Raw genomic sequence first — 26,476 nt, forward strand, 5'->3', positions numbered from 1 at the left:
ATGTTGTCAACTTGGATCTGAAGTCTACCCTCAGGGTTCTATACAATCTGTTCACAAAGTACAAGAATGTGGAGTGATCCTGGAAGCTGCTGAGATCTTCATCCTGCCAATCTTCTTAGGCAAAAAATCCAATGAAAACACCCTCTGCACATTCCCTTTGTGCCTTATGCTATACTTAATGCATTCTTTCCAAAATTGCTATGATCTCTGTAGCTGTTTGTATGACAGTCCCACTAAAAGTTATGCATGTGTAATCTCTAGGTCACTTAAAAATGTGTAGATATTTTATACTTTTACCAGGAGATATTCTTGAACCTGTTTGCTATAATCAAGAAATATTCTCTTGATAAAAGAAATATACCACTAACTATTTTAATTAGCAGGGAAAACTTGAGACTTTACTCGTGACTGTGGATTCTGATTCTATAATAACCTTTCTTTCATTTGATGATTTTCCAGACTTAATCATTAGCATTAGAAACCATTAACCATTAGAAAATCAGCATTGAAATTTACTGGGAAGCTGTGCCTTTTTTATTAAATAAAGTTTAATATGTTCTATTGAGTGAGTGAGGTTAAGGTTAATTACAGGCAATATCTGAAGCTTCAGTTTTTGCGTTAACCTCATACTACTCTGTTATTTCCATTCCGTGTTTACACAGAATAAGATTTGCAATGGCATAACCATCTAGTCTTTTGAGGTCTCTTTTTATTTCATCTCCTTTCTAGGAGAAATATGTTTGCTAGAACCATTGTCATCCTTTAGGTATGCAGTTTCAATCAAGTCAGTCATCAGGAGCTTGTCAAATACGCCCAGGTTGGATTAATGTTTTCTGTCCCGGTCCTTTCTGAGATGTGTGTGGGGAATAACGAGCTTAACAGTTCAAAGGCTGTCACTTCATTTCATGTAACTAAGATAAGGGGTTGGATTCTTCTTGAAGTTGCTGGCACCTGTACAGTTCTGGGGGTCAAGCATTTATAAACAGTTTTTAAGTATTTTCTTTCCTGAAGATTAAAAGTGAATTCTTGTGTAAATAAGAGTTTGCCTCGTTGATTATCCTGGCTTCTACAAAAGGCAAAGTGTACTTAGTGCAAGCCAGTGGTTAACTCTCAAAGTTGAAGCTTTTCAATGATGTTTAGTTGTGCTTCAAACTAATTTGAGGTTGTCCAGTGTCATCCCAAGAACGGAATTGTAGAATTTTACAATTGGCTTTTTCTCTTTTATTCCTTAAACATTTTTTAATCTCAGGAAGAAGGGAAATGGGCTTCTGCTTCTTCATTTCTTATTTTGGGTTTCTGAATTCTAGTAATGAATTATTTGTGCCACCTCCCCTCGTGCCTCCAAAATAAAAGTGAAAGGCAGCTTCTCTGTTTTTCCGTGAAAAATTCAGGTCCATGCATTCTGTAGGTTTCTTTGGGAGTCAATGTTTGTACTTAAGGAGCAACTAACCTCTTGCTGTTTATACAGTGCCTAGTACTATAGGACTTGAATTTCTGATGAGACCATTGGACTCTACCACGGTGCTGGCAGTTATTGCAGAGGAGACTTGTAGAAGCACTGAGACCAGGTGGGTCAGCTCTCCTGGCAAGTTAATTAAATTGATCTTACTTTTGTGCTATGAAATAGGCTGGAAGTTGACTGAACTGAAATGTCTCTCAAACTTTCTGTTTGATGCAATGCATTTGTGGGAAATGAGTCTGTAAAGAGCCATCATTCTATTCACCCCCTGGATGTGAAAATGCCAGTGCTATCTTTATTATAGACCTCCAGAGAATCTAGTTGTGAAATTACTGGCTATATTAATATAAAAAGCAAACAGAAAATAAGAAGAGGGAGGTGGATGAGAGCAGTTTTGGTTTGAGAGAAGAAAAGGCTATTTCTGAGATGGGAATTTACATCTGATATCTTAATTGCCTGTGAGCAGATGTGGACACCACAGATTTTAAGAGAGTCTCTGTCTTGTTCAGTTAGGTGTTTCTAGTTACTCTGCAGAAACTTGAATCCCTCCTTTGCAATCTGAGGCATGGATCTCTTTTAGCATTTCTTATGTTAACATCCCAGGTGGTCAAGACAGGATAGAAACATTGGGCACGCTGAGGGCAAGTGTCATATCCTGTGGGTTTTGTTATCTTTCTTTAAGATGGTACATGTTACACAGGGAAAATGCATTTTTCATTCTTCAGCTCATTGTTATAGCCAGGTCACTCTTCCTGAGAATGCTGTCTTTACTGTTGACCAAACAGGGAGAGGGAATAGACCTTAACTGAACTGGAACTTCATTGCATTACAGTTTACAGGAAGAGCAGTGTAGGCAAAGCCTTCTCTAAGCATGTGTTTTTGTCATGACTTTGTTATATATGCATGATACTTACTCTCAAGAAGAGAAGTTTAGAATGTTATTCACAAACTCTTTGCTTTACTGGAGTTTTAGATATGTTCCTCTGGGTACCAGTGGGGTAAATTTGAAACCTGTTGAATTTACCTGGAATGCTGAATGCTCTGCAACACTAAAGTTTCCACATTTTAAAATATTTAATGAATGTCTGTCTTTTCCAATTCATACAACTTGCCTTTTAGGTGTGTCCGCTTGACATACTGAGATCCAGTGAGCTGTATTACCACAGAAGAAGCCCAGATATTCCTTAGCTGCATCCTATTCCTCAAGATAAAAAAGCAGAAAAGCAGATTTTATTTTTTTGATCAGTTAAAACTTATGGGCCTTCTCATGCCTCCTTCTCAAACCCTAGTGCTTTCAGTATTAATGTATTTTTTTAAGAATCTTTTTTACAGTTTTTAACAGTGTTTACTCTTGATATCTTACTAAAAACTAGTCTTGCAAATAAAATTCTGGACTTGTCACTTGTGACAAGAATTGTGTACTGTAAGCAAGTTCCAATGCAATGCTATGTTTGCTAAAGATAACAGCAGGAGTGTTGTGCATGGTTTTGTGACTGTTCTACTATTTATTCAAATAAATAAATAAATGATGATCACATGGTTTTCCACATCTTTTTTTTTTTTTTCCCAGCTAAGCAGACAAATCAGTGGGAAGAACCTTTGAAAGATAATGGGCTTCAGCTCTCTTCTTTATCAAGGGTCCCAGGTGCATGGTGACCCATGTAGACCTAGCAAAGCAGTGGTCTCAGTTTGCTGGCCTTGGCACAAGTGATGTGATTTTACAGTTAGACACAAACGTGTCTGACTCATTTGGAGGATTCATCAACAGCATTTTTGTTACTGCCCTGCTTGATCATGTTGTTCATCTTCTCCCTTCCACAAGAGATAACTGAATTATGTTGTCTGATACTTTTAAAAGTCTCAGGGCCGAGCTCTTCCGGAGCTGAGTAGGAGGGAAGCCTGGCATGATGGAACTGGAGTCCTGTATTTGTCTGCAGAGCACTTGGGAAGCCAGGAGCCCAACAAAGTGTGGAATGACACTGGAAATGCCTGTACGTTTGCTCTGGTATTAAGGGGACAAAGAGCATCTCTTCTATAAAGCAAAGCCGTCTGGGAGAGCAGGAAAATATACAATCAGAACTTGTTACTGGTGGGAGTACCACCAATTCCTGAATTGTTCTTCAGTGGCTATTTTTATAAGAAGTCTAGGTGTGTGTGGTTGTGTGCATGACACCTGCTTTGAGAATGGATGGAAAGACTCATGGGGCAAGATGCAACTCTGGCACAGAATTAGTGCAGTTCTGCAGAAGACTGGATGCTTCATGCACTGCTGATGATATTTTGGAAGAAAAATATGCCCATCCACCTTTTGAGACTGTTCTTTGCCCTGTCTTGCACTGCATTGCATCTGAGGCTTTTAAGAAAGAAACATGAGTTGCTAGTTGAAGCACGGAGAGACCTAATAACTAGATAAATTTCCCAAATTTTAGTTGTTCTTACTCCCTCTCCTGCTGATAAGAAACTAGATTTCAGAAGTGCAGCATTTCCAGTTGTACTTCTTTTGGATTTTACTCCCTACGTTTCTAGGCTGTGGCATGCACTCCTATGTAGGTTAAAATGTACTCTTAGTCTTTTCTGAATTGATATAATGTGCTTTTTTTCTGCTTAGAGAGTATGCTAAGTTTGTACTTCGACTCCTAGATGAAAGTTTGGGAGTTAATTTCTCAGTTACTAAGAATTCATAGCACCTGGAAGTCTGTTTTCATCTCACTTTCCTTTACCCTACTTAGCTCATGCTGAACTATTAGTTCTCATCTATAGTGTGGAGCTAAAGACAGAAGTCAGTCCCTTAATAGTGTTAAAACAGACTGGCTTAATTAGTGTGGCTGTCTCCTTTCTTGTTCTGGGATTTCATGGAGGACTGCAGAGCTATTGCTTTTTTATTCTGGAAGACTGTAAGTGATACCTGAAGGAGATGTCCAGGGAAAGTGATGGTTGTTGAGAGCTTTCTCTCCTTAATCAGTGGTAAAAAAAGGGGAGGCAGAGTATCAGATCTGCCTAGCAGAGGTAACTCTTGTACCAGATGAGCATCTGGGCACTGGTGTGACTAACTAGCTGTCCAAGGACAAATGAGCTCATTTCCTTCTGCCTTTCTACTTTTGCCAGGTAGGAAGAAAAGTGCAGATTTGCCTTACAAAATGCTCTAAGTGCCATGAGTAAGAGGTGTGATGTATCGTGATGATTTTATCTGTCACTGGATCTTTTATTAAAGGCAAAGAAAACATGCAGTGCTGTGGACTAGCAAACGATATGGTGCTATGAAACAATGACAGTGTCTTGCTTAATACCTTCTGGCATTTCAGGAGTTGTGAGGATGCATGCTTCCTGCATTTGTATTTCTGTTTATTGAAGTCTCCAGCAGGAACTCAGCACGCAGACAATGAAGTTCCGCTTATGACTCTGGTTTCGTTTTCAAGTACTGTCAGTGCTGTGTGGTGCAGCTTCTACCACGCACAGTGTGCGTGCTTGGTGCTGCCCTGTGCAGGGGCTGCAATGGAACCAAGCCCCTGAGCAATTGCATCGCGCTGCTGTGACAAAAGCTTCTAGAGAAATACTGAAGAATTGAACAGTAAGTTTGCGACTCGTTCAGGGGAAGTTTTGGTGGTTTTTTTTTTTCAGCTGTAGAGCTTCGTGCTTCTTCGTGCTTTCACATGGATTGTTCTTGCTGAGACAGTGTCTCTTTTGATGCTAGTGACTAAATATTGCTCTTTGAAAAGTCTGATACTGAACAAGGAAGTAAAAATAGGTTTTAAACTGGGTGCACAGTGCATTTTCTCTTTTTTTATTTATTCTGCTTTTTTGAAGGCAGAAGTGTTATCACTAGCATTCAGAATTGGGTTTTGTTCGCTGTTTGTGTGATCTGTTTAGAAAACTGCTCCTAGGAAATGTGTTCATGCTGATGCAGAGCGGGGCTTTTGTCTTGTTCAAACAGGAAGTTCAGCAGCTGAAACAATTTGGTAACGTCGGTGAGTGCCTGTGTATATCCTACAGTCAGTTCACATGTCCTCTCACCAGTGCTTTATATCATACGTCAGGGATATCTGGGAGTCAGACTGTGAGAAGACTTGAAGTGAGATGAGCTGATGTTGATCACTAAGAGAATGAGTTGGTTTATCTGTCATTGTTGCAGCATTATGCAATAGTCCAGTTCTCGGCCTACCAAAAATCCACCACGGCAGGTGGTGCAAGAGGAGTACAGCAGCTGTTGCTTTTAAAGTGAACAAGCTGTGACATCTCAGTAAAAGAGAACGAAGGACCACATAAAGCCATTTCATTTGAATAGTCAATAATTAAAGCTCAATTTTATTAAAAAATTCCACTGTGAAATGCCACTACAATCAATATTCAAACAGTTGTCTCCTGGAATGATCTCTCCTCTTAATAGTGATAAATAATTCATGCAGGAGGCCAGAGAAAAATAGCATGTCTCTAACAGCTCTCGATAGTGAATTTGAGCACTAGACTGCAGAGGTTATGGGAAGCATGGAAGCTTTCAGGTGAGAACCAAATCTCCCATCCTTTCCGATTTCTCATTAACAATTAAACCCAAGGACGAGTCAAAATCCTATTTTGTTCTGTTTCATGCTGTTTCTGCAGAAGGTTACCTTTTGAAAGGCCACTACCTAGGATCAAGCCTCACAGCAATGAAACTTGTCACAAGAGACTACTCAGGAGTGCTAATTATTAGTAACAAGTAATGAGTCTATTAAATGCTAAGGAGCTGCAGTTCTTAGCCTCTGAAATGGCAGTTGGAAATTAGTGTAGGTGAATGCAAAGTGAAACACGTAGTGAGAAAACACAATACTGGTTCTACAGATAAGTGATGGCTCAGAGCAGGGTGTTGGTATTTAGGAATAAGATCTTGGAGTTTTAATAGACAGTTCTGTTAAAGTGTCAGCTCAGTGCTCAGCAGGGATCAATAAAGCAAACGATGGTAGGAATTAGGAGGAAAGGCAAGCAGAACAATGCAGAAGGTATTGTGGGCACCGCCCTAAACCTGTGCAGTTCTGCTTCCTAGCAATTCAAAAAGGTTGTGGTAGCATTGGAGAAGGCTCTGAAAAGGGTAGCTCAGATGATCAAAATTACAGAATGGCATCCCTGCAAAGGACATAGGGTGTGCTTCTTTGTGGAAAGAGATGATTTGAGGGTGTACTGTAGCAGTGCAGTAACATAAAGATGTGAAGAAAATGAAATAATGGCTCTCCACTTAGGTGTAGTGGGGCACTTCAAGGAAGTAGCTAAGGTCAGAGCAAGCAGAAGGGATGTGTTTCCTTATACCAGGTGAAGATATGCTCTTCAGCTCCTCACTGTTGAACAGTGAGAGAGGCATGCATTCATGGGCAGGCTGGGAAGTTCATGAGAACTAAGTATTTTGATAGCATCAAGTTATTAGGACCCAAGTTTTGGTTTAGAAAGGCTGAGCAGCAGGGTGTTGAAGCTTGTGAGCGTGTTTTAGGGAAGTAACTTGTGAACGCTTGCTCTATTTTCTTTTTCCCCAAGCATCTGACTTTGGGTGCTGCAAGGGACTAGCATCATCCAAATGATCTCTGATATCAGGTGAGACATTTTGTCTCACCCAGGATGGCCATTTTACCATTCTGGCTGAGTACAACACACAAGACCTAGTCCTTGGAGTACATTAACTTTTGTTAGAGTAAATTCTTAATTTCAGACCCTTTCCTATAGGCTTCCAAATATTAAAGGTAGCTTTCTGATGTCTGGGTTCCTTGGCCAAACAGATACCAAGGATGTGGTAAGGCAATATGCCTTATTTTAGTGTGTAAAAATTCAAAGAAAGTGTAAGGGATGTGCAAGTTGAATATTGCAGTGAAGTTGAGTTGGTAAGTTGTGGTTTACATGGATTATTACATAGGGCTTTAGAGTAGAACTTTCCAAGACAAAACAAGTGCTAGAAACCTAATTTAAGTTGGACGTAGGTTCCTCTGTATTAATTACCTCTTTCCTCCTACTTTCTCCTCTACACAGTCTCATCTCAGATAGTTCAGTTGCTCCCCAGGCACTAAATGACTCAATTTCTCCTAAGTATCTTAGTTTATTATCCACGTTTCTAGTGACAACATTCAGTTTTGCAGCCATAATGACAGTAATTGCATTGTGACTCTTCTTCCTTGATGGTTTGTTGGGCTTGTATCTAATTTGTTTGCAAGACAGCTATGCAAAAGTATTTGATTGCCTCTTCCTACCTATAATCGTGGCTTGGCAAGATCTGTGTTAAAATACACGTTCATAGTGGACTTTGACTGGAGTCTTTAATGTACACTGAGAGAGTCTGCAAAGGAGGATTATATGTTTTGGAGTGTAAAACTACCAGAGAAATACCACTTTGGAAACTGTCTCTGGGCAGTTGTGCAATGGCATTTGCAGCAGCTCTCTTGCTCCAGGAGCAAGAAGGGCTATGAAGATTGTGAAAGGTCTTGAGGGTAAGGTGTCAGAGGAGCAGCTGAGGCCCCTTGGTGTGTTGGGCACAGAGCAGAGGAGCTGAGGGGAGGCCTGATGGCGGCTGCAGCTCCTCACAGGGAGCAGAGGGGCAGCGCTGAGCTCTGCTCTGTGTGACAGCGACAGGGCCCGAGGGAACGGCATGGAGCTGTGTCAGGGGAGGGGCAGCTGGGGGTTAGGGACAGGGGCTGCACCACAAGGCGGTGGGCATGGAACGGGCTGCCCAGGGCAGTGGGCACGGCCCCAAGTACCGGAGTTCAATGAGCATTTGGGCAAAGCTTTCAGATATAGGGTTTGGATTTTGGGTGGTCCTTTGTGGAGCCAGGAGCTGGACTCTATGATCCTTGTCAGTCCCAACCTGGGATATTCCACGATTCTGTGATCTGCTGAAGTTAACTGATCTTTGGTTTACAGAAGAGCTATCCTTTTTGTATAAACTTTTAAAAGAGACTACTCAGGTTCTACTACTTTCTTTACTTTAGTCTTTGCCACGTTAAAGCATCCTAATTTTCTTAGTCTTGTGGACTTGGCTGATCAACCTTTACATAAACATACAGACTGCAAAAGCAAGCACTTAAATCAGAACATTTCCTACCACTTCAGCATCCTGTAGAGCCTGGCTCTGTCTTTCGTGTTTTGTAGGCATCATGGAACAGACTTATGTACGCATGGTTAAAAAATCAGACTTGTCTTTGCTTGTACCGTGGTTTAATTCAAGAACACTAGGGGACATCTTTGCCAGACCCTTCTTCACAGATCGTTACTGGTGTCAGGGTGAACTTCAGTTTGGTAGGACATATGTGGAGGGTTATACAGCCTCCCCACCCTGCTCCCACAGCTCCATTCTCTGCCTTCTGCTGTCCTCTGTGCAGCTCCTAGCCATTTTAGAAAAGCATGCCTGTAGTACTGTTTGTTGACAAGGTATTTTCATCTCTGTGTTGTGTATTTTGCCGTTCTGCTTTCATTCAAAGATGGCTAGGCTGCGTAGGGAAGTCATTCTCCAGTCTGTGTTTAAAGTACAAATCGTTGAGAAGCTGTGCAACTTAATTTAACATGAAGTTGAGGTTGTATACCCAGAAGGAAGCTGCTTTTTTTTTTTTTACACAACCGTTCCAGATGGTTTAGTAAAGGAAACTGCTTGTATTTAAAAGCTTGTGTCTAATTTAACTACTGCATTCTTGATTTAATAGTTCTTAAGAATCAATCATTTTTATATGTATTGATATCTAGAAGCTGAAAGCTTTTTTTTAATGTAAATTGAAAAAGGATTTTACTAATTAATTCAGATGAAACAATTGGTTGGAATTAAGGCGAGTTTTTGTGCTTAAGGGCTTCCTTCCCTACATTCTGATTATTAACAGAAAAAATGAAGCTTCTTTTTAACTTTACTTTTTTTATACACATTTAAAAATTGTTTTCAGATTGTTTTTAGAAGTAATCCATAGGTCATTAAATAATAACTAAAAAAAAAAGCCCTTTCATTTGATTCCTTTCTAACACTTATTTTCTTCTATTCATGCCTTCTTTACTCATGTTCCCTTTTACTCTGTATCTTTTATCAGGTAACCAGGAGTGAAAAAATACAATGGACACAGACTCCTTAAATGCGTTTACACAGCCTGCAGCCCTTAATCAATTCCTCGTTGAGAATGTCATCACTCCAGGTACGTACTTTGTAAACCAAGACAGAAAAAGGTCCAAGGAGTGACCTGAAGAGATAAGCAGAAAAATTGTAGTACAAATGAATTGTGTATTTTTCAACAGTAGTCTCCTGGCTTCATCAGCAGCAAGTAAATGCTGTGATGTGCATGTAGTTTGGTCTCTGACCTCTTGAAGCAGATAATGAAGAAGCAACACAAGTCCTAGCTGATTCTTTAACTGAAATTGAAATTTCATACATAAAGGTCTGCCTATCTTTTGTTTGTTTCCAGGATTGTCCCTCTAGATTTATTGATTTGAATCACGTTGAAATATAACTTCTGACGGCAGTGTTTTGATAAGCCATTTTCTTCCTTACGGGGAATCAATTGAAATAAAAAATGGCAATTTCTACATATGTCAGTTAGTGATACTGCAGATTTTATGAAAAACTTGCACGAGTCGTTTCTGATAATTGTAATTGATCTTGTTTCTTTCCTTCATAGGAGAGAAGAGGAAACTCATAAAACCCACCTCAAGCAACAATCCCAAACTGGAGGAATTAAAGCTGGTACAATTTCTTTTACTATAGTGTTTAACTCTTACCTGAGATTGCTGTACTCTGCCACATTGCTGCTCAGTCATGTAAATTACTCAGCTCCTTGGTCCCAGACCCTCACTCTCTAAGGGCATGGGCATGTCCTGATGCTGGCACTTGGTCTTTGTCAAGTACAGTTCTAAGCTTAATGTGCTGACACCACACAGAGTGGTCTCTGTTGTGCGTAAAGTGGAGAGCGGGTTTAAAATCTGGGATTCTTCTTACATGACCTCTCCCATAACTCAGGACATGTGTATGAAGGAGCCAGGTGCTACTTGGCTGTAGCAATAGTGTAAAGGCAATAAGAATCCATCCAGGACAGCCAGCTGTGATTGAAAGGCAATCCATGTCAACACTTGTTATGACTAACAGGAGACGTTCAAGTACATTGAAGTTGGTTCTCCTGATCCTATGATAACAGGCTGTGGAATTGCTATGGTGATGGTCAGCAGTTTTCTCTTGTCCTCTGCCTTATGCCTGCAGCACACTGAAGGCTGCTGGCTTGGTGCAAGCTAAGGTGCAGCCTGATGGGTTAATAAATAACAGAATAAGGAGGAGTGAGGATGTGCAAGTCACCAGTGAAATTGAAGAGAAAAGCCCTCAAGCTGTTGTGCAGTTCATTGTCTGCTTGAGGTAGCTGTGACGGATGAATCCTATTTCACGGGAAAGTGCTTTATTTCAAAGTAATTTTGAAAATTTCCCCTGTGCTTTCAATCACTGTATTTTTCTAGTGGCATAGCCCAGGGGAAGGCTAGCATACTGAAATTTCCTGCAAGAAAAGTGGTGTGTCTCTTTTGAGACTGACACTTCTTGCATTATGGAGATACTAAAAGTGTTAGAAATATTACAAAAACAAGCTTAGGCTTTGTGCTGTTGTGTGTGTTATATGGCATTCATAAATCCATAAATATGTGTGCTTCTTTATTATGTTTTCTTAAACCTTCATGCACATTTGATCAAAAATATTTAATTTCTGTGTCAGGCTTTCACAATGTTTTTATATGAAAGAGGAAATCTTGAAAGGTGATGCTGCGAAATGCAATTATGTTGTCTACAGAGAGATTGCATTTGTTCTTTCCAGACTACCAAAAATGAAGAGATTCCTTTCTATATGGAGATTTCTGTGAGCTTCAGTGCTTGATTTTTTTCCTCTCAGAAACTCCTGAAAGAATGTTTGTCACTGTCTGTCTTCTCTGTGAAAGATGATGAGGTGGAAATGAGGACCCAAAGGAGGGCATCTTCCATGTACCATCACGGCCACTGCTTACCCTCTTGATCTGAAGTGTTTGTGGCTCTTTTGGAAAAGAGCTTGGGATGGAGAGGGGGAGCTGTGGAGATCCTTACTTAACTTGGAAGAAGACGGTCTTGCATTACATTTTTGTTCTGAAGCTGGGAGCTAAGGAGTGTGAAATGGCTTGCTGTAGTTACTGTAAATATTGAAGAATGTGTAAAAGAGAAGATGGTTGCTTTAGAAGCCAGTAGCAAACATCTTTAGGTATTCCTTTTCTCTTTTCTCAATTTATTCATTTTTACACACTACTCTGCTCTGCAGCTGAATGGGACCCCAGTAACAGAACTTGAAAGAGTAGTCTGAGCTGCAGGCTGTGGTCGTGGTTGTGAAGAGCTGAGATACCCAACGAGGAGTCTCATAAGTCTATACTTAGCAGTACTTTCTGCTTTTTGGTGTTGCCTGAACCATGACACTTGGTGTGCATGTCTAGCCCTTGCCCACCCATACATCACCAGGGCTTAGCCTGCAGGAGCAGAGCTTTCTGCTCTAGAAAACATCAGTTACTTCTTTGTTGAGGCAGTATGCTACACACGCTTTGTCAGCTCCTCAGTTCGGGAGAGTGCCCAAGCTGGACATTTTTTTCTCATGCAGTTTCAAGCATCCCAGAGGTCAGTATTTTTATTTTTATAAACTGTTTCTTATATTTTTGTTACTGCTGGCTAACTTACAGGGACCTGCTATGAATTATCTCTTACATTTACATCAAATGAGGAGATCACCCATACAATATACTCCAAGCACTCACTTGCAGCAGTAAAAATAGCAATACAAGCAATACATGTCCTTTTTCAAGAGATTCTTATTGATAACCAGCTGGGGCTGCTGCTTTTAATTCTGCTTCAGCAGGTCGTCTTGCCTTTGTATTAGCATTTTTGACTAAATAAGGAATGGAGAAATGCTGAGGAGCTCCTATGGTCTTGTGCGTGCAGGATATAGCCCACAGAATGAGAGAAGGCTTCCACAAACTTTTTTCTGTGTGTGAATTCTCTGATGTGTAATAAAGGCAGGGGTTGGAGGTCTACTGTACTGACTTCTCCCTAATGGAAGTGGCAATAGGATCTGCCTTCTTCCCTGTATAGCTATTTCTACAAAATTCATGAGAATACAACTTCGGAGGCACCTGTCTCACTTAAAAGTTTGCCCAGAAGTGGCCAATGAGCCTTGTATTATTAGGAGGAACCAAGTAACGCTTAACTTCCATTTTCTTTAAAAAAATAACCAAGAAGCAAAAAGGAAGTAGAGGTTGAAAGCAAAATGAAACATGAAATAAGAGACTAAAGAAAGAGGTGAAGCATGGCATAGCACTGAGGACTTGTCCAGACAAAAGTGTAATTGCCAGCTGTTTTGTTTTCCTCCACAGCTGCTGATTGACTGGATTAACACGACTCTGAAAGAGGAGCACATAGTAGTGAAAAGTTTGGAAGAAGATCTGTATGATGGGCTAGTACTTCATCATCTCATGGGTAAGCTGCTTCTGAGTTAAGCTCGCAAATAAATAGCAGAAAAACTTTACAAAAGTAGGATAAACATACTTTTGAATGGAAAGAGCTGTGGATAAGTCGTGATGAAGGCAACTCTGAATGGATGCCTGGTGTTCCACTGTAGTCTTAAGCAAATGCAGTTTGTCTTCTCAGAAAGTCTTTAGCATCAGCCAAGAGCACAAAGGCAAATAATGATGCTACCAGAAATATCAAATGGGATCAGCACAATGATTTGTATGTTTTCCAGCTTTTTTGTTTTGTTATGTTTTTAAGTTTCAGGTCTAATACTCCGAATTGATGAATATCAATTTATTAAAGATGTGATCTCTTGGAACAGCCTCTTGGTCCATTTGTTTCTTCATCCTTGCTTTGCTTTTCTTTTTCGGGGCACTCCTTTCAAATCCCATCTCCTTTTCCTCAAGGTTGAAGACAGCAGAGTGGCTGTCTTCATTATTTTATTGGATTAGCTTATTTTCATAGATTGCTTGTTTGAGCAATGAGCTGGGATTTCTTCTTTGTGTGAGTTGATATGGCCTTTGTGCAGTACCTACAGGAAGGATTCATGTGTTGAATTCCTGTACATTCCCCTAGGAAAAGGAGTGCTGTGGAGTGCTGGGGATGGGAGATGCTGCTGTAAGGAATGGGCTGAGACCTTCAGAGTTTTACTGAGTTTACTTGAGGCTATCAGAGAGAGTGGGAGTTTGATAAGGCATATGCTGGTGGGCTGTGGGTCTGAAGTGTGGAAGCTGTTAAATAGTACTGGGCATTGAAAACAAGACTCTGTGTGCTTTGCTGTGATTTTATATTGATTTTTTTTTTTTTTTTCCCTCTCTGTGATGGTGTTAAATGCTTCCATCTTCTTTATGTGGGCTCTCTGTCAAAGAAAATCTAGGATCTCTCAAGCTGGATGTTGACAAGATAGCATTAACAGAAAAAAAACAGCGTCAGAAACTCTCTGTGATTCTGGAAGCTGTGGCTAAGTGTTTGCAACTGGAAGAAAGTCAGCTGAAATGGAGTGTGGAAGGTAGGTGCAGCTGTGAAACAAGACAAAATTAACCATCCCAAGGCTTCCTCTGCTGTAAGACTGCTGTGAAGCAGTGGAGTGCCAGAACAGTAATTAAATGACCTGTTTGCAATTATTAGTTGAACCACAAGTGAGACAAGAATATCTGTCCCTGACTAGGTGCAGCTGTGTCCTCCAGGTATGTGGTTTAACAGCCTTTAGCATCCCTGTGAATGTCTCATAAAAAGGACTTTTAAGATGTGTTATTGCTGAATTGTGATGTGATAAAAATCCCAACTTGATGTCCCATCTGTGTTACTGTGACTTTGGGATGCTCTGTGCAGGAAGATCTTAGGATATTACAGTGAGGTTTAGTTGTTCTGCACAATAAACTTTGTATTCTTTCTTTACATGCTATAGCTATTTTAGCAAAGGACTTACTGAGCACACTGCATCTTCTGGTGGCAATAGCAAAGCACTTCCAACCCAGTCTGGATTTTCCTCCAAATGTTCATGTGGAAACAATCACCATTGAGGTATTTATGGCTTTAATATTTGTCACCGAATATCCTAAAAATGTTTCACAAGACTTCGTTTTATTTATAATTAAGGAGAAATGTGTGTGCAGCAGTAAATGGGAGACTTATTTTCTGTGAACTGTGTCTTTCAATTTAATGACTAGACTATAATTTTTGAGCTTAGTTCAGATGCTGTAACTTTAAAAGGATAGAAACACTATATTACTTTTTCTCTTTGATCGAAAAAAGGAATGGTCCAATCTGAAAGCAGATATTGATATCAGTAAAGAAGCAAAAGAAGAAATTCTGTTCCTGCTGTCTCTAAATGTTTTAACATAGAAGCCTGCGCTTATTGAACATGACATTAGTTTCTTTCTGTAGGGGTAGTCCTTACTGTCAGTTGGAGTCATATTTTGTTATTTTTCTCTATGAGCTGAGATTTGCATGCTCTCTCCACTGTGTTTCTTGAAGTCAGCTCTGGAACTTCAAGAGAATATTCAGAAGCCCACGGTTTGAGATACAGTTGCAAAAATCAGCACCACTACATCACAGTTTCAACAGTTCAGCCATTCTGTTGTGTTTTGAGCCCTGCACCCTGTATGGCGTTACCTAGAGTTTTCACTCTTTGAAGGATGATAACTGGAACAGAGACCATACATAGACTTAAAATACATTTTTCATGTCTGGAGGATTCAAAGTGTCTGGGAGGGACAACCTCTTCAGGGGCCATGTCCCAGCCTAGCACTCAGGAACAAGTAGACTCTTTGATTTCTTAGAATTACTCTAATTACTTGTCCCTTTGCAGTGCTCAGCTGCTCCTGTCATGTGAATCCTTCCCACCAGTGAAAAGTCAGACTCTTTATAAAGCAGTCCTCCTACTAGTGCCCTGTGTGGCTGCAAGTGCCTCAGTGCACAGAAATCAGGAGGGATTATCTATAAAACCACCGCATCAGAAATGAACATTAGCCCAGAGAGAGAGAGAGAGTGCTGTGGTAATGGAGATGGTGGGGTTTTGGTGGTGAGCTGTTTCTTCACGAGAGAAATTAATGGTCCTGAAGGGAACAGGTCATTCTTGGTTGAAGAGAGCAGAAAGGAGCAGCAACCTCTCAAAGTGCCTGTACTAATTGTGCTGGACTTCTTGATCAATGCTCTCTGGTAGTCATTTAAGGCAGCAGACAGTTCATGAAAGTGTCACTAATGCTTTCAGATTTTTTTTGCATAACAAAACCAAAAATACATGTTTTCTGTTTAACAGAACACCTCCAAAGGATTAAAGACAGCAAATGGGGTGGAATATATCACAGGAAGCAAGTAAGAGGGGATATATTTGGTTTGTACACTGTCAATCAGAAAGGAAATATTGTGGGTGTTTTTCCCCTTAGAAACAAAAACTATCTGATATTATGATGATGACAAAAAGCATAAACCCAGGCATTCATATGCATGTTCTACTTTTTATTTAAATTTCTCTAAAATAACGTATATGAGTATTTATGAGGTTGTTATTGCCATGGAATATAGTAATAAAAATAGTAATAAACATCCAGTACTCTAAATTCACTGTAAAATAAACAGGAAATTTTATAAAGCCACAGTGGTTTATATCTACTATTCATTTATTTCTATTGTGTCCATACATTAAGAAAATGGAGGCAGATTTTTGCTTATTCTGATGTTGATGAAATAAGGTTTGGGCTTGCTGAGTTTGTGAGGTGTCGCAGGATACCATTTTTACACCAAGAAAATATGGCCATCATTCCAAGAACCAGAAACAGACTTTCCTACTGTCATCTTTTATATGCTAGAACATCTTCAAATTCTAATTTCACAAGCAGCTTATTGCAAGAGGTTATTATGGGTTGTGTTTATAAAATAAATGTTCATTGGTCTGTGGGCCAGTTATATTTTCGTATGTTTCCAAGTGTCTACACGGATATACAGTGTGCTTAAAAAGTGTCTTTTGGAAAGTTACTCTGACATAAAGTTAATGGCACTTTGTACTGTATCTCCTGCTTTACAAGGTGCCTGATGGCCCAGATAAGCTTTGCTTATGAATAAGATTAGTTCTGTTGAATGCTTTTTCTAATTGTTTCCTTTTTATTGCACCTCTAGAGAGAATTCAGAAGAGCAGTCAAGTAAGTACTGGCTTTGCCAAATCCAGCATTTCTCCATTAAGTATTATTATGCCACAAAGTGGGATCGATTTTTACCGTGTGATAAAATCATTATGTTTCCCCTAGAATTAGTGGAGACTCATTGATTTCTCCTGGCATTTTTCTCCAAATGTCTTCTCTTAAAGTCTGTATATTCAGCACAATATGGCTTGGAAGCTGGACAGTCCCTTTGCTTGTGGGCTGCAGGTGGGAGGTGAGACAGGGAATGATGCAGTGAACCGATGACCCAGCAGAGAAGCCCTGGATGGGGACAAAATAAGCCTTGAACTAAAAGAAATAATTACTCTGTGCTGATCTCATTCTCTCTGTTGGAACTACTTATGAACACAGTGCCATGAGAATTGTGTTCCTGCCTCAGTAGTTTCATTGTCATTTCCTTTCTGCAGCTTTCAGATAGGATTCTGAAATCTGATGCTTGGTTATGGATGGCAGCTCACTAAAGCAAGCAGACTCCTTGGAGATTTTACCTTTAGGGCTTTTGAGGGCTGTGAAACACTTGAGGTGAAAATTGTCCATGTGTGTGGAGCCTACAGAATGTCTTAGCACTGCCCAAGCTTTGGCTTGAGGCTTTTGGCTAGCACACCATGAGCTGCTCCTTGCTGCTAAGAAGCATTCTTCATCCCTGGTGAATGGGTGCAAACGTTTTAATTCTCTGCTGAGCCCTTTGTATTAGCATTTCATACTTTGCAGAGGTGCAAACTGTATCATTTAATACATGTTTATCACTTATTCCCCTGACTGGCCTCTAGCCTGGGCTGAAATAGTGAAAAATACTGTAATTGAGTATTTCTTCCAAAGGATTGATTCTGCTAGAAAAAGAAATCTGAAATTCACTCTTCAGAATGCTGTCTCCATCTATTTTTAACATGGCTTGCTTAACAAAGACTGAAAGGAGTCTCATAGCACAGCTCCAGAAGAGGGCTCTCTCGTTTGTGAGACTGCTGCAGGTTGCAGACCGGCTCTGAGGTGTGATGGGAATCCATTCACCTGCTTCCCAGCAGGGAGGGAGGGCAAACCAACTAAGCTCCTTCACAGCGGAGGCTTCCCTGCTGCTGACTTTCCGGAGGAACCTTAAGCAGAGGTGCATTTGCCTACCTGCACCCTAGAAATCTATTCCTCATTTGGTTTTGCTGCCAGAACTGGTGCAGTACAAATCTTGAGAACATCTGCAGGTAAAAATTACAGAGCTGAATGAATTAAATTTGGTATAATCAGGCTAAAGAGAAGCTTCTACCTCTGTCCTGTGTTAAATCCAAAAGCAGGATTTTTTCCCTTCTCCCTAAAACGTTTTTCCTCCCTGGTTTATAAAGTGTGATTACCTTTCTCCTTCTCAAGCCATCTTAAGCCTGTGATGTGACAGTTTATTCCAAACAATATCAATTAATGTTGTTTTGATACAGCGGATGATGCCTTTGATGAATTATTTAGCCGTGCTCCTGAAAGACTGGATGATGTAAAAAAGGTAATTTATTTATTTATTCCTTAACAGAATCAAAATATGTCGGGTGAAACATAATCCATGACTCCACTGGAAAAAGTGCTCTTTTATTCCTCTCCTGTTTTCTTTAGGTGTTTTTGCAATTCGTCAACCAGCATGTTGAAAAATTGGGATTAAATGTGAAAGACATGGAATCTCAGGTAGCCTGCACTGAACTGTACCTTATCATTTTCTGTCATTTATTTGAGTGTTTCCTCTTACCATTGGGATCCCTCCTTTCTGTAGCATCAGTTTTAAACTTAGCAACATAACGATTGTATTTAGCTTTGGGTTAAGATATTGGGCTTCAGTGTCTGAAATTTGAGAAACTTCTAAGAAATGGAAAAATACAGCATTGTACTGAATACGTTCCTTCTAATGCTACAGGGAGTCATTTTCAAAATTGACTGAACTCCCATCTTTCTGAAGTAAGGCTGATTTCTGACAATTACACTGAAAGTCAGGTTGGTTACTGGTGTTTAGTGATCTTTAATGCGGGGTTTGCTGAAGGGTAGGAAGGCTTGATTTTATTTAAATGGCAGAACTCCATCCTTTGAACATCAAGCTTCCTTAGAGTCCGTCAAATTGCAGAAGTACTTGCTGGGCAGCTCAGGATCAACTCCCATGCACAGGAAAGAGAAGCTCCATCACACCTCCACTGTTCTTGGGGATGGAGCAAGGACGGGGAGAGGTCTCAGGGGTGTCCCTGATCCTTTTTTCTTTGCTTCCATGGACACATCACTATAGCAGCTGGAGAAATCAGCCTGTGAGAAGGGAAGTTCTGGGAGGCTTTTGTCGTAAATCTTGGACACTGTGCACAAGTGTATTCATGTGTTTGTCACTTGTGGCTATCTGAAGTCTCGTCACATCTGGAACAGTTTGTTTTAATAGCAGTCCTTTCACGAGGTTGTATTTTTTTTAATGTGAGCTTAGGAGCCTTATGTAAGTATGTATGAAGCGTGCTGTCTGAGAGGTCGAGAAGGATGAGTCATTGGGCTGTCTGGTTGCCAGAGTACCATTGCAATTCTCTTATCACTGGAGTGTTGTTTATCTTCGGAATTTACTAAAAGCCCACATAATAAATAATATTCAAATCATTCTTCTTCCAGTTTGCAGATGGAGTTATTTTACTTCTGTTAATCGGACAACTAGAAGGTTATTTTCTGAATTTAAGGGATTTCTTTCTGACTCCAGCTAGCACCACAGAGATGGTAAGTTGTTATTTAATCACTTAGAACCCGAAGCTTCAAACATCTTGTGTGTTTATTGCTTCCATATGTCAGAAGAGCTCTGTGTCTTGCTGTAGCTGCTGTTGCAGTATAAAACCATATACACACACGGTATTTGCTGGTAATGCTTTGGGACAGTACAAACGCATGTACTAGGTGCTATTCAAATGCTTTGGGACATATCTTCTTCAAAAATGTATTGTCTTATGTGATGTGAGCTATTCTTAATTGCATTTATTTATGCAGATGCATTCTTCTGAAGCCTTCCAGTTAAAATCAGAGTCTCTTTGCAGCAAGGAATTGGTATGCTATCCTCCTACTAGTCTGTCCTACAAATGACATTGTTACACGGATGACATATCTTGCATAACAGAATTGGATTCATATAGCTTTCCTTATGCCATCCTAAAAATATACCATAATTGAGACATGACCAGAACATTTTGAAAGCCCCTTCTGTACTTTAGAAGCTCTCGAGAATGTACCTCCTTCCTTCCCCCAAGGCTGGGAGCTGTAATGTACCCAGCTGTTCTTGCCTGGCTCCATTCTCCACCTCTACCAGGCAGGTTTTATCAGAACTTCCAAAGAAAATAGTAGTATCAGCCAGAAGCTAGTGCATGCTGGATTGCTGGTGTGAATGCCCCAGCCACAGATCCCGGATACTGAAATGTTTTGAGGCATCTGAGATCTTTTCAAATTGTTTCCAATGTTGCTAAGGTCATAGGTGTTTCTGATGTGGCTCAGTTGCTGACGCTGGTGGATCATGCACACTTCCAGGAAGCTGACCATGAAAACTGTTATTTATGTTGATGATTTTATATATGCGCATGCCTTTGCACATAAAATCAAAAAAACTTTTTTCATTTGGGTCAATGAATGGCTCAGAAAATCACAGACTTATGGTCTAGGCTGAAAAGCACCATAATGATCATCTAGTTGAAACCCTGGATGTTTTTCCTGGGTTGTATTCATTTAGGTCTCTGAAGATGAAATGTTTCATATCCGTTGTGCTCTAGAGATATCTGAGAAGGGAATCTCTCCTCTGATGTGATTTGCATTCAGGGTTTTCCACACGAATGTCGATTCCCAGTCTCACTGCAGCTCATCTCCCCAGGCACTATTTATCTGTGATGAGAATTCTCAGAGATCCCTTCTTCAATAATAAATACTTCTGTGGAGATCATCAAAGCATTTAAAAGTACAGCTGTCTGAGACGTAGGTTCAGATTTTGTCAAAATTGGTTGACTGCTAAAAGCATTAGGAAAATTCAGATTTTATATCTAAGATGATGGAAAACAGATTTTGAAAAGTTAAATAAAATCAAAGCTTAAAATATTTCCCTTTCTCCTCCTCAGTTCTCAAAATTGTGTTCTCTGGTCCATTGAATTAGGAACAAACTTTCGACATTTTCAGTAACTTCCTTCAGAAGAAGTCAGCGAATATTTTTTCATTTAAGATTTTGTAGATCATGTTTTTCTTTTTGTATTAGCCCTATTCCGACTTGCATGGATCTCAAGAAATGAGATGCCTCTACATTTTAGGTACAAACCAGAGCTTAGAATTCCTAGTTCTTACCCTACTTCCAATGGTCACTAGCCCCAGAGGAGGTTATAATGGGACTACGTACTGGTTCAATTCAATACTATACATCCCAGCAATTTCATTTTAGCAAAATTGCTTTCAAGAGCTTTATTTTCTGTTGAATACTTGCCAAAGCGCTATTTACTGTTTTTCTTGTCTGATGTTTATTACAAGAAAAAAAGCAAGATGACAGTACAACTAAAAATATTGAACTACCATGGTTCAGCTGTCATTTGAACATAAAATATGTCTTTCAATCCCCATGTGCTGTCTTACTCCCTGCCATTTTAGACGTTAATTGATAGAGTAAAGTATGAAAATATAACCTTTGCTGATATTTAAAACATGTCATTCATGTAATAAAAGTGTGACAACCACACGCACCATTGAGATCAGTGCAGTGCACCAACTTGCTTTTAAGCTGGAAGCTTGTAGTTCCAAACTGATAAGTGTGCCTCGTGAGTCACAAGGAGAGGAAACTGGAATGGAAGTTGTGATACCAAGAAGAAAAATAGAAACAAAAACTAATGGAGAAAGGGAGGATGGGAGCTGATGCTGCAGGGGCAGGAGAGCTGAACAAAGTGGAGCTGAAATCCTGGAGGTGACCGGCCTGCAGGTGCAGCAAGTCTGTGCTCCAAGTGGGTTACTTTTGTTCAGGTTTTCTGGGTGTCTCTTACAAACAGCAAGGCTTATAAGCAGCTGTAAATCAGGTAGGTCTTCATCTGGGTGCTCATGTCTATAGAAAATCATATATCATGAGACAAGGGATAGAGTTATGAAATTATCAAGCTGGAATGAAGGGTCAACTTTGTGTGGCCAGGTGATAAGTCCTGGGAGGGCCTCTGTGCTTATCACAACTGTGCAGACTTGGTATTTTTTGTCAAACCAATCCCAGAGCTGAAATATCCCAACCATTCTGATTGCTGTCAGATTGTAAATCCTAGAGAATTTGCCATCTCTTTTGAGTGTGGAAGTGCAGCTGGAAGGAACAACTTACTTTTCTAAGTTGCCTTTTTTAGGTAATTATCAGTATTTCTGTTTGAATATTTACTTTGAAATCTGCATGTTTCCTTTCCTTGCAAATCTCATATGCTTTAAGGAGGAAAATGAGACCGTTTCACCTGTGCTGATTCAATAAGAAAACATTTGATTTATTCATTCTGATCAGAAAAATTGTGTAGATTGGTATGAGCTTAAGCTCTCCAGTCTGCTGAGCATGAGAGGAAGAAAACAAGCTCAAATTCTCTCAATCTCAGTTACTTGTAAATCACAGAACCAGGTAAAACATAAATCTATTGCTTCGCTTCAGAGCACACGGTTTTTGCTTGGCTTATGCATGTGGGACCCCAGTGCTTTTTGTCATAAGATAATAGGGAACAGCGTGGCAGCATTTAATGTTGTACCTCTTGAAGGATAAATTGCTCAGTAGCCTAAGGAACGTACAAAGAAAATTTGAAGTTCTTACAGGCCTTGTTACATCATTAGAGGAAGAGATCTTGCTAATTACCATGCAAGTAAATAGCTGCCCCTAAGCTGTAAGGAGCTAGTAAATTGAATGTTATATTATTTTGAAATATCATTCATCATTACTGCATATGCCTGTGGTGCAACTTTCATGTGGGAAAGAGAGAAAAACAAGTGAGGAAAAACTGGGAAAAGAAGCCCAGCCTTTATTCATAGAGGTATGCTTAATTTCTCAGGAGTAACATTAAAGGATATCATCACTATTATTACATGCGTATACATCTTTATAAGTTAAAGCATAAACCTCACAAATATAGCTGATCAGAAGATTTCCAATCTTGGTAATACTAAATGAAATACAGACAACTTTTGACTTACATACTTTTTTTTGTTCCAAATATGGTAAGCATATGGGCATTGTTTAAAAAAAAAAAAAAAAAAGTAGAAATAAATTCAGTGCATTTGTTGGATCCAGTTGTGAATCTATTCTGCTTTCCCTGTGGAAACATCCATTAACAGAAGACTTTCTCATGCAAGGTCTATATTTAAATAAATGGATTGTTATTCCCACCGCATGGGTGGGATGCGTATTGCTGGAGATGGATTGTGCATCTGATTTTATATGATAAATGATAGAAATTCTGAAGAGCACTCCATCAAAAGTAAAGAGATGAATATTAGTGTGTATTTATGAATCAGTATCTTATTCCAGCTACTAGAGAAATACTTCTAAAACCATGCTGGTTGTTATGCTGTTAGATGGACAGTATTTTCTGTTACACTAATCTCTCACTCTTGTCAACAGCTTCACAATGTTAACCTTGCGTTGGACTTGCTAACGGATGGAGGTCTTCTCAATTTTTCTGTGAACTCTGAAGGTGAGTCATGGCAAACAGAATTATCTGGAGTAGCTCTGCTAATATCCTGGCTAGCAAAACAGGGTGATTGAAGAAAGTAGCTTCTGCAGTGTGACACCCATGCATTTCATTATATGACTGACCCATAGTTCCTTGTTCAGAATGAATAATAATACAGCTGAAATTTATTTTTTTTTTTATTTCTGTGCTAAAGATGTTACAGTATTACAGGTATACCAATTACACTGAATTTAAACTGTTTAATAAGTCAGTGTTTGTCACAGATTTAGAAGAGTGGCAGTTCTTATTGAAAGTATAGCAGCTGAGTTGGAGGGAAAGCCGTTTTCCTATCTCATAAGAAGCTTAGGTGATACAAAATCAAACTTGTTTTATATGAGAAGACACCTTTCAGAAAATGTACTGAGAATCAGAAAGACTGACTCCTTTATCCAAACCCAGAGTGGCTGGTGGGTCAATCTCCAGAACATGACATTCATAGGTCTTGGTTGTTGCTCTGCCTAGTTCAGACCTCTGAGCTGAATCTTGATCTCCGTCATTCAAGTGAATGCTTGTATTGCTGAGTCAGTGCTTTGTGCCTGATTTTACTGGGATGTATGTTCCTGTTCCTCTCTCACCTTGCCAAAAAAAATTCCCTTGATTGAGTCCAACTTTCCAACTAAAAAATTGCCCAACAGAACATCTTTGACCAGCTGCTCATCCATGTGCAATGGGGATGTGGGATGCAGCTGCATTAATGAGTTCTCAAATAGCACAAGAGAGGGTTGTGTCTGCTCAGACTGACTTCTTGCAGAGGACAAGGCACGCAACCTCAGCCTGTCATTGCTCCCACAAGCTCAAAATCTTGTTGCTGAGTAAGAAAATCAAGTGTTTGTTAAAAAGAATTACCTCTTCCATTGTTAGTTATTCATCAACAAGTCTATGTCTGTATTTAATATGGAACCTAGTGCATTAAGGAGAGGGAATGACAGAATATAGGACTTCCTATGTTTTCATTTTTGTTTTCTTTTTCCTCTAACACTTTGGTGATTCTGGAAATTTGTGTGATGAGCATGTATGAACTGTGGGCCTTTTGCCATATGGCATAGAGCTATGAGTTTAGAAAGCTATTTATATTAAATACGAAACAAGTAACTGGCATGAGCTCAGGTCTCCATGCTGAGATCAACTTTTTATATGAAAAGAGTTAAAGCCTTGCTTTTTTCTTTCCTCTGACTATTCTCTTCTGCCTCAAATACATATTTGATCATTAAAAAAAACATTGGTGCCAACATCCACAGATCCTTCAGCTTCACAGGGAAAATTGTCAGTTAGTAATTGATTTTAATATGACTTAGGGGTACTACAGCTATACCACTTACTGTTCGAGGATCTCATCTAGTCGTGTTTCATTGTTTCTTCTGATGATTTACAGCAATAGCAGAAGAATAGCAAACCTCTATTAGTTACAATCTTCCGTTGCAATTATTAAACACAACAGAAGGTTGCATAACAAGAAAGTGGAAGCTGAAAACTAAAATCAAGAAAGAAAACAACCAACAGCAGCAAAACATGATCGAAACATGACAAAAAAAATAGTATCAGGCAATTCCCAGTATGATTCATACTGTAGAAGAATCAAAAACAATGAAAGGTGTATGAAAAATGAAAGGTGTAAAGTTCTATTAAATTATCTTCTTTTTCTATTAGAGAACAAGAGATAAGAATTATTTCTTGCTATACATTATTTATCCTGTCTTCCAGCAAGATAGTGCAGCGAAGGTTCTTTCTCCTTATGTTCATTTAATGAATAAATATTTTTCTGAATTTGTTGTTCCTATTTTACTTCTTGTTGCAGTTAAACTATGTAGGTTTGCATTATAATTGGGGAAAGTTGGAAGATTGGTTTTGGCAGTGGCAGAATCGTCCAGTCCTCCGATTAGGATTGCTAACACTTGCCATCTGGTTGTGTTCCTTCTTGTGTATCCACAGATATTGTGAAAGGAGATCTGAAGACTACAATGCGGGTTCTGTATTGCTTGTATTCCAAATACAAGGCTAAAGAAACATGAAGAGCAAGGCCAAGAGCTTAGATTGTCTCTTTTTCTTCTTTTTCTCCTTCTTTCCTTTTCTTCTTTTTCTGTGCTAGCATGTCATGGTCTGGTTTTTGGATTCCCAGCTCTGTTTGCCACTGTGTATATGCATGCACTTGTGTGTGACACTTGCTGTATTAACACTGCATATGCAAGTATGTATTTGTGCAAAGTTTCACATAGATGTCCTGAATAACTGGAAGCATGTGCATGTCCAGGGCCAGTGAATTGTGTAATTCTGTGACTGGAGCAACAGTTTATTCCAACGGAAATCTCCTCATGCTGCAAAGAAGTGTAACGTGTGCTTGTTTGAGACTCTGGATTCTTTGCTCCTGGAGATGAATGTGGAAGCTGTTATTGCAACCTCCCTGCTTTTTTGTTTCTTGTTCACTCTGAAGAGGGAGAAGGCCCACCATGGCATCTCTGGGAAGGTTACAAGTACTATAGAAGTTCAGTTTACGCAAGTGGTCACCTGTTGTCAGATGGAGCATGTGGACTGGACACCAGAAGAATAAGTAGTTAAAGTGAAGTTGTTATTTACCAAAGCAGTTAATGAAAGTTTCATCACTTGCCTTCTCCAATCTGGAAAAGGGACCAAGGATCACATGCTGCCATGAGATTGCAGTAACCAAAGGGATCTCCTGCATAGCTATGGAAGAATGCCGTGGTTTCTTTGACAAGCTAATGCCAAACTGGACAGCTCTAGCCTGTTGCAGCCCTAATGTAATGTGTTACTGGTGGGAATGCTGATTGCCACACCAAGCACTTTACAGAAGAGACTGATGTGACTGCATTTCCCTCCAGACAGAGGTTGTAGTTGCTGGCCAATTCTACAGCTGGTAGAATTAGAGCCTATCCTGGATGTGTGGAATAAAACTCTCAGTTTCTGCCACTTCCAACAGTATTCTCATGCTGGGGGCTTTCAAACTCCTCTGGGACCCTCTTAGCAGTGTTTGTCTGACAACAGTCCCCATGCATCCCAGCAGGACCCTCTACCTGTAACCTGCTAAAAAGTCATGTGAACCGTAACCCTTCTCTTTCTCTGGTGTTTTAAATCAGAACTCTTTCAAAACCTCTGTCTGCTCCCTTAACCTTAAAGTTATTGTCATGTTTGTATTGCATAAAGCTCGAGATGCAATTAAAAGAAAGTTTTGATATTA

General features: G+C 39.7%; 2 protein-coding genes across 6 annotated transcripts in view; both read left to right on the top strand.

The window, feature by feature from the left end:
* PARVB (parvin beta) overlaps positions 1-2,994 on the top strand; it is a 57,707-nt gene extending 54,713 nt beyond the window's left edge. For 2 of the 3 annotated variants that reach the window (XM_085232671.1, XM_019612004.3), the window contains exon 13: positions 1-2,994. In XM_085232671.1, coding sequence (XP_085088797.1) covers positions 1-77 — 77 coding nt within the window. In that variant the 3' untranslated portion in view covers positions 78-2,994. The other variant, XR_014885424.1, reaches the window with a different exon arrangement.
* On the top strand, positions 1,430-26,476 carry PARVG (parvin gamma). Of its 3 annotated transcripts, XM_085232694.1 has the most exons (14): positions 1,433-1,568; positions 3,318-3,450; positions 9,478-9,579; positions 10,060-10,124; positions 12,803-12,905; positions 13,807-13,947; positions 14,347-14,462; positions 15,700-15,755; positions 16,557-16,579; positions 18,019-18,080; positions 18,188-18,256; positions 19,205-19,306; positions 23,175-23,247; positions 25,216-26,476. In XM_085232694.1, exons 3-14 carry the CDS (start codon positions 9,501-9,503, stop codon positions 25,293-25,295), a joined length of 969 nt encoding a protein of 322 aa, XP_085088820.1. In that variant the 5' UTR covers positions 1,433-1,568; positions 3,318-3,450; positions 9,478-9,500; the 3' UTR covers positions 25,296-26,476. The 3 variants fall into 3 exon arrangements, with proteins under 3 accessions (XP_010723232.1, XP_085088820.1, XP_003203056.1); XM_010724930.4 differs by lacking the exon at positions 3,318-3,450 and having other exon boundaries at positions 1,430-1,568; XM_003203008.5 differs by lacking the exons at positions 1,433-1,568; positions 3,318-3,450 and adding an exon at positions 4,848-5,027.

This window comes from Meleagris gallopavo, chromosome 1 (genome assembly GCF_905368555.1).
Source record: "Meleagris gallopavo chromosome 1, MGAL_WU_HG_1.1, whole genome shotgun sequence".
In the NCBI taxonomy this organism is placed as follows: domain Eukaryota; kingdom Metazoa; phylum Chordata; class Aves; order Galliformes; family Phasianidae; genus Meleagris; species Meleagris gallopavo.